This window comes from Gadus morhua, chromosome 12 (genome assembly GCF_902167405.1).
Source record: "Gadus morhua chromosome 12, gadMor3.0, whole genome shotgun sequence".
Classification (NCBI taxonomy): Eukaryota; Metazoa; Chordata; class Actinopteri; order Gadiformes; family Gadidae; genus Gadus; species Gadus morhua.
In genome coordinates, this window is record NC_044059.1 from 8,372,539 (window position 1) to 8,384,760 (window position 12,222).

General features: G+C 40.1%; 1 protein-coding gene across 1 annotated transcript; it reads left to right on the plus strand.

The window, feature by feature from the left end:
• Positions 1-809: 809 nt before the first annotated feature.
• LOC115555848 (5-hydroxytryptamine receptor 3E-like) lies at positions 810-5,540 on the plus strand (the record flags this gene model as incomplete). Its single annotated transcript, XM_030372892.1, has 7 exons — positions 810-1,112; positions 1,665-1,771; positions 2,069-2,238; positions 2,876-2,949; positions 4,538-4,748; positions 4,844-5,026; positions 5,117-5,540. Coding segments are annotated over 7 exons (1,332 nt in total), but the record flags the coding sequence as incomplete, so codon positions are not given.
• Between the last annotated feature and the right edge of the window lie 6,682 nt (positions 5,541-12,222).

Sequence of the window (12,222 nt, forward strand, 5' to 3'; positions counted from 1 at the left end):
GTCAGACACCCTACTTTGTATTTATCTACCGTAGGAAAATCCACACTGTGCAGGACAAACCACCTGATTTGTACAAGTGGGGTTTTCGAGTCACGCTTAACTCAGAATAATGCTATATATATGTATCTTTGTTGTGACTGCAAATTAAAAAAACTGCAAGAGCATTTCAACCAGGTAGGTAATGCATCCACGGTTCTGTGATTTTGGTTAATTTTAGCTACAATTTTTACAATCATTTGACTACTAGAATGTAAACATTCTGCTGTTATAATCTTATGATTCTTATTTTATTCATATATATTTCATTAGAACCAAGACAGAGAAGAAGAGCTGAGAATTGCAAGATAATGGCTGCTAAACACTTTGAATTGAAGGTTAAGAGTATAGATCATATTGAGGGAGCTATGGTTGTTACACAACGTAATATTGACTCGTTGGTTGCCTTTTGGAATTCTTTATTGCTTTTTTGTTTTCTGTAGTTAACATTAGTTCTTTGATCTTCAGCCCTCTGACATGTCGTTTTTGACCATGGTTTTCATCATGTTCTCTGTCACACAAGGTGAGTAGGCTACATGGAAACAATACGTGTAACACGATTTTAAATAAAAAAACAAGGGAGATGTTTTACATTTCTTTACTCAGCAACCGTATTATGCTGGCTGAAAAATGACATAGAATACATGTTATTATATCAATTCTATTTTATATCTGGTATGTGGGCTAAATTCATGATATAACATTTTCAAGATCTTTTCTGGATTATGAAGGACAGTTAAATCTTGACAATTTGTATCTTTGAGTAAATATTAATTTACAAGCATCATTTAAAAAAAAAAACATTTGATTGCCATAGTCTACTTAACTTGGGTTATTCATTCATTATCATTTCACATATTGCAACAACTAGTTTTTGTGAAGTAAACATTAGCCATACTTTTGTTTTTCTAATTTTGTCCCCAGCTCAGAGCTTGAACTGTTCTGAACCCACCAATCTAGCCCTGCTGGAAGCACTGACACCAGTCTTTGATTTACGCTTCATACGACCTGTCAACAACTTCAATAATTACACAGAAGTCTATGTATCCTTTACCATGTATGGCATTCTGGGAGTGGTATGTTCTGTTTTAGATATATAAAAACAATATTTATAGAAAATAAATGAATTAACTGATTTCCCTGTATATATACCTGGGTTGGTATAATGACTTTGTGAACTTAAATCTCAAGTATTATCCTTTAAGACGCATTTTGTCTTTTTCAATTGTTAAAGTGAGCAATTAATAAATGTTAAAGTAAAATATGACTATTTATGAAAATGGCATTTCGGATCTAAGCAACATTTTGATAGAATAGCCCTTTATATCTCTGCACCTTTGTAGCCAGAGATTCATATTTTACATTCAGTTGGCTACTAAAGATTGATACATGGCATTTGCATTACTTTCTTTTCAGGATGAAAAAGCTCAACTCTTGACCACTTATATTTGGCAACACATTGTGAGTATAAAAATCAAATAAACGAAGTAGCCATACTTATTATCTGGACATTTATATTAGAAAGCACTATTTCATATTGTATATTGAAATCCATTGTTTATAGTTAAAACACCTATTTGCTGCTAGTAGCCAATCGGACAAATGCATGAAATAATTTGTGGTTCAAGGGATGGAAGAATGAGTTCATCAGCTGGGATCCAGAGCAGTGTGGCACCGACCATATTACGCTACCTAGACGCCGGTTTTGGATACCAGATATGGTCATGAATGAATTGTAAGATCCATGCACAACTACAACTAGTAGGTGTGAAACACCTAATAATTGTAAATGGTCTCATTGTTTTATGTTATTTTGAACCTTAAGGTAAGGCACGATCCATTTTAAAGGAAAAAAAACGTGAGAGTAAATTACACATAAGCTTCAATGATCTACACAATGTGAATTGAACTATTCCTTTGCCATCATCCCAATGTATATTTATTTTCCTAAATCACTGTTACTTCTCAGACCAATTAAATCTTATCAAAAAAGCCTTTGAAATCAAATGTTGTTTTTTTTGCTGTCTTACAGAGTATCTAAAAACACAGCCCCATTTGTGCCTTATGTACATGTCTATTCTGATGGCATGATCTACGACTACAGTCCTGTCAGAGTGGTTAGCACCTGCAGACTGAACATCTACACCTTCCCCTTCGACGTCCAGAACTGCACTTTCACCTTTGTCTCCTACAGCCACAAAAGTAAGCATGGTTACGAAAAATCAAATTTTAATTTTTGGCCTAAAAAATTCTTAAATACGATTGTGACAGGTCTTAAAATTGTATTGGATCATGGAATCAATAACCACTAATGCGAACTGTGCATTTCATCTACAATGGGCAAATGCAACTTCAACGGGAGCTGGCTTGAGAACAGCGCTGCAATACGGAAGAGGATTAGGGCCAAATGTGATAATTTTTTTGGGAGTTCTGAATTTAATCTCATAATTCTGATTTTAACGTCAGAATATAAAGATTTCTAATTTTAAAGTAAGAATTATTTTTAGAATTCTGTTTACTTTTCTAAAATTGCATTCGTAATGGTTTTAAAAAGGTCTTAAATTTATCTTGTTGAAACCTGCGAAAACCCTGAATAAGACACCAGATAAATAAACAAGAATATATTTTACATTTCCATAACAATACCTTTATTAGTCTGCCTCAGGATGGATTGGCTAGTTCGAGATTAGCCAATCGGTCATGGCCATACAAGCTTCCTTGTAATTTAACCATTATATAAACTTATATTTTTAGGATATACCTTTATTTTCCCCTCACGTACAGTTGTATAACATTCTGTGCTCTCTTCTTCTTCTCAATGCTCTCCTCAACCCGTCAGCCAACGATATCATGGTTGAACTCAACAGACCGATCGAAGAGATTATTAAGAAAACATTGGCTGTGATGACTACTGTAGGGGAGTGGAAGCTAATGGATATCACTGCTCATAAAGAAACAAGACCTGGACTTCAATTTGACCGTCTCATATTTCACGTATGTTTACTATTTATTTGTAAGGGAATAATACAATATTTTTTTATGATTACAAAAGGAAAAAAACGGTATTTCTTTCTGGTGGACAGGGTAGATTAAAGGAACTATCCTCATCCTCATCCTCATCGTCATCCGCTTATCCGGGGTCGGGTCGCGGGGGGAGCAGCTCAAGCAGGGGGCCCCAGACTTCCCTTTCCCGGGCCACATTGACCAGCTCTGACGGGGGGATCCCGAGGCGTTCCCAGGCCAGTGTTGAGATATAATCTCTCCACCTAGTCCTGGGTCTTCCCCGAGGTCTCCTCCCCACTGGACGTGCCTGAAACACCTCCCAAGGAAGGCGCCCAGTGGGCATCCTTACCAGATGCCCGAACCACCTCAGCTGACTCCTTTCTAAGTAAAGGAGCAGCGGCTCTAATCCGAGTTCCTCACGGATGGCTGAGCTTCTCACCCTATCCCTAAGGGAGACGCCAGCCACCCTTCTGAGAAAACTCATCTCGGCCGCTTGTACCCGCGATCTCGTCCTTTCGGTCATCACCCAGCCCTCATGACCATAGGTGAGGATAGGAACGAAGATCGACCGGTAGATCGAGAGCTTTGCCTTGCGTCTCAGCTCTCTTTTCGTTACAACGGTGCGGTAAAGCGAACGCAATACCGCCCCCGCTGCTCCGATTCTCCGGCCAATCTCACGCTCCATAGTACCCTCACTCGCGAACAAGACCCTGAGGTACTTGAACTCCTTCACTTGGGCTAAGGACTCATTTCCTACCCGGAGTAAGCAATCCACTGGTTTCCTGCTAAGAGTCATGGCCTCAGATTTAGCGGTGCTGATCCTCATCCCAGCCGCTTCACACTCGGCCGCCAGCCGATCCAGTGAGTGCTGAAGGTCACAGGCCGATGATCCAATGAGGACCACATCATCTGCAAAAAGCAGTGACGAGATCCTCAGACCACCGAACTGCAACCCCTCCCCACCACGACTACGCCTCGATATCCTGTCCATGTATATGACAAACAGGATTGGTGACAAGGCGCAGCCCTGGCGGAGACCAGCACCCACTGAGAACGAAACTGACTGGCTGCCGAGAACACGAACACACATCTCGCTTTGGGAGTACAAAGATTGGATGGCCCTGAGGATAGACCCCCTTACCCCATACTCCCGCAGCACCTCCCACAGTTTCTCCCGGGGGACCCGGTCATATGCCTTCTCCAGATCCACAAAACACATGTAGACCGGATGGGCATACTCCCAGGCCCCCTCCAGGATCCTTGCGAGAGTGAAGAGCTGGTCCGTAGTTCCACGTCCGGGGCGAAAACCGCATTGTTCCTCTTCAATCTGAGGTTCGACGATCGGCCGAACCCTCCTTTCCAGCACCTTGGAGTAGACTTTACCAGGGAGGCTGAGAAGTGTGATACCCCATTCATTATCAGGAACTAGCTAACGATAAATATCGATACTTTTTTTAAATGGTCTGACTTTGAACTGTCTTTTTGTTTAACTCCATAGATTGGTCTGAGGCGCAAGTCCACTCTCTATGTGGTCAACCTGCTCATCCCCAGCTGCTCCTTGATCACAGTGGACCTCTTCAGCTTCCTGTTACCCCCACAGAGTGTGGACCGCTCGGCCTTTAAGATGACACTCATCTTAGGCTACACCGTCTTCCTGCTGCTTATGAATGACTTGCTGCCGGTCACTGGCAACACCATACCACTCATAAGTCAGTGGGACTCTTTTCTTGACTGGGAAGTTAAAATGAAACTCTATTTCTTGAACTGAAAAGTAACCAGCACACTCACATCAATGTTTCCCCAGATGTTTTCTTCGCCCTCTGCCTGGCTCTGATGGTTGCCAGCCTGTTGGAGACAATCCTCATCACCCACCTCTACTCAAGCTCCAGTCGCTTTGCTCCTGTCCCCCGCTGGGTGAGAGAAGTGGTCCTTCAAAAACTGGGATGTTGTGTTGGTCTGCCTCCAAAGCCAACAAAAGACCATTCAGGTAAGATGTTGCTATGCGAAGTTATGATTACATTGACACTGAAAACAAAAAGACAAACTAAAAGATTTTCTTGACGTCTCTTCAATATAGATATGTCTCCCAATGCTGTAAGGGAGGAGATCAAAGCTGGTAAGACTCCTCCAATGCCCCTGGAACTGGAAGACACAACCCCAGGCGAGTTGAGGAAGTTGGGGAGAGACCTCCGGGCGATCCGGCTGCAGTTGGAACAGCAGCTGAGTGGGGACCAGAAGTCTGAAGAGTGGATCCAGGTGGCTTCCATCATTGATCGCTTCCTGTTTGGGCTCTACACGCTCTTCATATCAGTCAGTTCTATAACTATGATCTGGATCTGGGTTGAATCAGACAGACGATAGAAAAGTTTTTCAGAATCAGTTTTTAATTTATACAATTTAGTGAACATCATTTTCTTTGTAGACTGTCTTCATCTAACCCTAAACAGTTTTTTTTATTTTAATACATTTAGTTAGTGTGATTATTGATGATTTGAGGTCCAATACACGATTAAGGGCTTACATTTATGTTAATTTTAAAGATCTATCATTATGATTCTTAAATGCTAAATCCTTAATAAAACATGTAAAATATAATTCAAAGTTGCATTGTTTATTTATGGTTACCTGAGCAGATATTGAAAACAAGGCTTTTAGGCTAACTACACAGTTAAGATTGTTGGAGACAAATCATGCCACTCCACATATCACTACACTAGCTCCCTGGGGTCAACATCAAGTTCAATTCATACATTCATAATGTTGTCATTCAGGCGTACTGGATCTCTACCCACATCTCAAACTATACCTGTCTGTCCTCTATGGTCGACTAAAGAGGTGTGTGAGGAACTGCATGCCACTCATTCAAAGTTAAGAATATGGTAACGCTTTATATTAAGGTCCTTAAGCATTTGTTAATAGGTAATAAGACACTTATTATATGCTTATTAAAGGCCCACTATGCAACTTTTTTAGCCAAAATTACATTAAGTATGCAGGTTGAGAGTTATGCTGATGGTTCTGCATCCATTTCTGGGTCGATTAGTGGGTGTGTCATTTACCCATGTCGCCTCTCCAGTGAAAAAGCGCATAATATGCAACATGATCTGTTCGGACCGAGCCAATCCGGATGTGACGCAGCGGAAGTATCCTCGAAAATGTAGTCAGATTGTAGTTTCGAAAATGCTTTACGGCACAGACACACACCCAAACATGGCACCGGCAAGATATAAACAGCTAGTTGCGAGGCAATTGTTGCATTCATCATGGATCAATCGACTGATAAGGGACCCAAGAGGCGACTGTCGGTGGAACAAAAGAAGAATGGACCAGAAAAGAGATCAGACACGAGTGAAAAGGGAACTATGCAACTTTTTTGGCTTGATTTACCTTAATATAACAGGCTAGGAGTCATTACGTTGGTTCCATTATACATTTTTGTTCGATTGTTCGTTGTTTCAACTCCCCCTTGCGCATCTTGGCGGAGAAAATGAATATGTTTCTGCCGGCAACCAGCCGCCCACTCTCGCGGGAGTCTCGGGTCTCGCGAAGTAACGAATTGCTTTGCGGCACAGACCCCCAAACACGGAACGGGCTCAATATAAACACAAGTAACTAAGGGATTGTTACATTCATCATAGATCAGCCGACTAAAAAGAGACAGAGAAACCCAATGTCGGAGGACCAGAAGAATTGAAAAGGGAGACTGACCGACAGAATGGCCAGACACGAGTAAACGTTGGGCAAGCTTTTCAGGAATAGCGTGAACTGAAAGAAAAAGAAGACTTCAAATCAGACTCCGACTTGGCCGTGTTGCTTTTGAAATTGAGAGTACCCTTGGGTGAACTTTGTCCTCGTGTTATTCTTGATGTTGATAGTCTCTGTACAAATGTGTTTGCTCAACCATTTTGTTGTGAGCCCTGTAAAAATTGTTTTCTCAACCGTTTTGTTGTGAGCCCTGTATGTTTCTAGCTTGCTTGGTTGCAACCATATAAACACCTTTGTTTCCATTGGTGTTTTGCTGTTCGTCTGTCTCGTCCCCCAGATACAGACTGAATCCCCGAATCCAGGTTCTTGTTTATTTAGATTATTATGTTGGCCAACACTCTCACACTGATTGTTCTGTTCAACCTAAGATAAAACAATTATAATCTAGGATATAAATTCTCCCCGTCAACTATAAAAAGGATGGCTTTATGTTTATTGCAATACAAATACACCATTTTAAAAATGTATAACCTTGCCTACACTTTATGAACATTTACTTCGGACATGGCTCCACGCATTCGCCGGCTTCTTTGAAAACAAATGCACATGGCTCGCGTAGAAGGGCATGGGGAAGGGTCGTCAACGAGTTGTTACGACAGCGTTGTAAAATAATCTACTACAAAGCTGTAGGGGGCGCTGTGTAAAGAAATGTGCGTGCCAAAACCAAGAAAACAGCGAAGAAATTCCCGAAGTTGCATAGTGGGCCTTTAACATTAATTGGTGTTAATAAGCCAATCTATAAGTGTTAATAATAACATAATAAACATGTTTATTGTGATATTATACGACTTTTATAAGCACTTATAGAAACTTGTTAACTATTTATTGATTGCTTAATAACATTAATAATAGTAGTCTTATGAGTTTCATACAGTTGTTAATAATAGCATTACAAACGCTTTTATTGAGTCTTAACTTACCTATTATGTCATTGATAAACCTTTACTAAGCATTTTTTATGATTATTAAGATTAATAAATCCTTTATTAAACTGCTAATTATGCATTTTGCAGGTACGGGATCTAAAGCGGGAACAATGCTTGAGGTTAATAAGTTTGCACATGTTGAGCGAGTGTGATCTGTTTTGCAAGTGAATGATGGCTTGACGCAAATGCTTGATGAAGTGTTTGACGACCATTTGGAGAACATGTTGGAATCGTCATCACGAGCACCCCAAACTATTAACTGACAGACAAAAGACAGGAACAAGCACAGAACATGGATAAGAGGAAGAGGTCCGAACTGGAGGATGACTCTTTGGTAAGTTTAAGACTGTAGTTACTATAGTAACGGTAGCTGGTTCTATCTAGCTAGCTGTTTGCTAGCAAACTTTTTTGGCTGACATTACTTTCTTTCAGAGTTTTTAAGAATTAGAGTAATTCGAACGGTTGTGTCATGAATCCATGTCTAAACGGCTTAATGCTTATTGTAACCTGTCTGCTAACTGTCTATTGTGGTCAATGTTCTTTGTGTTTCTTTATAGAGCAACAAGAAAGACCAGCCAGAAGAATTCTCAGTCATCCCCTGAGGTCATGGAGAAGCCGGACTCGGATACGTCTAGTCCGTAGTTTTTAAAGTTTCCTTGGCATGAAAATCTCACTTTATGAGGTTTTATAACATTAATATGAGTTCCCCTAGCTTGCCTATCGTCCCCCAGTGGCTAAAACTTGTGTTCGGTGTAAAACGAGCACTAGGTATCCTGCTCGCCCTTTGAAAAAATAGATTTGAAATGTGGTCATAAGGGGCCAAGTTACCTCCCCTTTCTCTGCCTTGCCCGCCGAGAGAATTTGGTCCGCCAATGACACAATGAGCTACTACCGTGCGAGCGCCACATGTGTGTGTGTGTGTTAGGGCTGTCAAAATTGCTCAAAAATGACATTCGAATGTTCGTTTGGAAAAAAATCACGAATTCGAACTATTCGAATATCTGGTTGCCTATTTTACGCAGTTGCCGTCAATATGTCAATAATGCGACAAAACCATGGTTCAAATTAGCGGGATATATATATATCCTATAAACAGCCCAGTAACGTGGAGGCCTAATCATGAAAAGCCACAACTTTGTATCGCTTGCATTTCACCACCACACCTGCAAGCGCGGAAACTATAGTAATCTGAAGAAGACGCCCGCTTCTGAATGTTACAAAGTATGCTAGTGGTAACGTTCCTTGCTTTGCTTACCAAGTTACCATTTATTGAGAAGGCCTATTAAAATCGATAAAGAAAAATATGCATGTCGCCTACGTCTTCCACCATGCCAGCGAAAGGGCACTTCGCACTACGCACCGTTCGGATTCATGAAAAAAAAGCTGTCTCGGACTTTGCTGAGAACATTGCGTTATAGCAGCTTTCACCAGCCAGACTACTAGCTCCCTGAGCTCTACTTCGGATGCTTATTGAATGGCATAGCCGAGCTGGAATACCTATATCCAAGTACGGAAACCCCGAGGGGATAAAATACATTCGCTCTTCACAATACTAGTCTGTTACACTTGTACCGCGGGAGTGTTTTTTCACATTCGAATATTATGAGGGACATCGCGAACAGACAGAGGCTCATTCACAAAGCAGATAGAGGCGCTTGTACCGCGGGAGTGTTTTTTCACATTCGAATATTAATTTTCACGTTCGAATTCGCGTTTTTGGATACATTTCGAACGAATATTCGAACTTCGAATATTCGTTGACAGCCCTAGTGTGTGTGTGATTACACGCACTGTAACGCAAGTGTTGTACACTTCTTTGGATAACCGTTCTGCTGTTGGTGTTATGGTGCATGGTTCTTTGTCGTCTCTGGTATTTCCACAACGAGACTGTGGTTGGGGTTATCTCAGCCATGGTTGAGAAGGAATTGGGGGAGAGGAACTTTGGCTCTGACTCCCTGAAGTACATGAACCACGACATGGAGGAGAAAGGGATTGTTGCCCGCGATCGAGCGCCGCTGCCCGCTGGCCAGCCTGCTGCCAGGGTAGCGAGGCCCCGGTGGGAATTTGGAAGGCAGCCTACGTTGTTCCATTGCTGAAGGGTGGTGATCCAGCAAACCCTAACAATTATAGGCCTATATCCAAACTCTCAGTGCTTTGCAAGATTTTGGAAGGACTTATTAGTAATCAGTTAAAGGAGTTTCTATCGAAAAATGTTATTCTAAATGATCTGCAATCCGGGTTTAGAAAGAAACATGGTACTGTCACTGCTACAATGAAGGTTCTAAATGACATAATAAAAGCAATTGATGAGAAAGAACACTGTGCTGCACTATTCTTAGACTTATCAAAGGCTTTTGACAAAGTCGACCACTCTGTTTTATTACAAAAGCTAGTGAACATAGGATTTTCCTCAAAATCAGTTAAATGGTTTGAGAACTATCTGAGTGATAGAACACAAAGAGTCCAAGCTGACGGTTTATCGTCTAGCTGTAAGAATATACACTATGGTGTCCCGCAAGGATCCATTTTGGGTCCTATTTTATTTATAGTTTATATTAATAATTTGTGTTGCAATGTACAAAATTCAATTTTTACGCAGATGACACCATTATGTATAGCTCTGCTTCATCCTTAGCAAGTGCAACTAAGGACCTCCAATCGGCTTTTAATGTTGTTCAGCAAAACCTACATGGATTAAGACTTGTACTAAATATTGACAAAAGCAAAATGATCTGCTTTACAAGAAGTAATAAAACATCCGATATGGATGACAACCAGATTGTTACTCTAAACAACAAAGTGATAGAGCGAGTCGCAACCTACAAATACCTGGGCTTTTTTCTAGAAGAAAATCTCTCTTTCAAACATCACATTGAGTGTCTTACTAAAAAGCTAAGAATTAAACTGGGTTTCTTGTATAAAAATAAATGTTGTTTTTCTTTTGGTGCCAGGAAGAAAATTGTCCAAGCCGTTCTTTTATCCGTTATTGACTATGGTGATATTTTATGTATGCATGCAAATTCATCATCTCTGAAAATGCTAGATTCTGTGTACCATGCAGCATTACGGTTTGTCTCAAACTCTGGCTTCCGAACACACCATTGTAAATTGTATGAGAAAGTTGGTCTGTCTTCCTTATACACCCGTAGGATGGAACACTGGTATATGTTTCTTTATAAGGCAATTTTGCACGATCTGCCTCCGTATTTGTGTTCTCTAATGGTTCCTAAAACAAACAGTGCTCGTATCACTCGGTCTAGCAGTTGGATTATGTATAACGTTCCTCGGACTCGCACTACGTTTGGTGAAAGTGCTTTTAAATCTTTTGCCCCGTCATCATGGTGTAAGCTACAGGAACACCTTAAACTGGAATCCCTAATCACCCTGAACAATTACAAAAGCAGGATCAAGGACAATTTAACCACAAACTGAACACTGACTTACTGCCAATTAGATTGATGCTTTGTGACTTTTTATTGTGTTTTGTGTCTTGTTTTTAGTGTGAAATTTTGTGTTTTTAATGTGAAACTTGAAATGTTTGTATGCTGCCTTATTGGCCAGGACTCTCTTGAAAAAGAGATTTTGAATCTCAATGAGAATATTCCTGGAAAAATAAAGGTTAATAAAATAAAAAAATTTTACCTTTTATCAACCTTGATAACATATAGCAATCATTAACTGTTAATAGTGTTTATTAAAGGACTTACTAAATTGTTCCCGCTTTAGATCTCGTAGGCCTTAATAAAGGAGTAGGAGTAGCAGTTTAATAAAGGACTCCTTAATAAGCATAAAAAATGCTTAGTAAAGGTCTCACAATGACATAATAGTGAATAGAGTAAGAATCAATAAATTGGTTTGTAATGCGTCTATTAACAACTGTATGTTTCTTATAAGTGTTCATAAAAGTCTTATAATCTCACAATAAACATGTTTATTATGTTGTTGACACTTATTGATGGTCTTATTAACACAACTTATTGTTAATAATCATATAATAAGGTCTTATTAGACATTAACTAAGGCTTATTATAAGGACCTTAATATAAAGCGTTTAAGAATATTTTCATATTCCATTCCTTGAAGGTGGAACAAACAATTTATCTCCTCCGGGAAAATTAACTTGAGAACGTCTTTGTAATAGAGCTTGTGTTGAACTTAGAAAATACCCCCTTGTTGCAAGGAAATATAGGGTACCACTGGGTTGTTCATTTCCAGTTAAGAAAAATTATTATGAAGGAGCAGCAGACTTTGAATAGGCCGCCCTATATGGACCGTGAGGAAAGAAAATACAATGCCCAAAAGCTGTCATGTTTGCCCATGCTGAACATTATTGCGGCAATGCCGGTAACTTTGTTCATGTCTTATTTTTTGTTGTTGTTAAATGATGTTAATTTTGTCACAATCGTGGAGCCCTATCAAAGACACTGGAAGTTATTTCTACAGCAGTAGGCTAACGCGTTAAAGATGGCTTGTGATATTTATCGAAGGATGC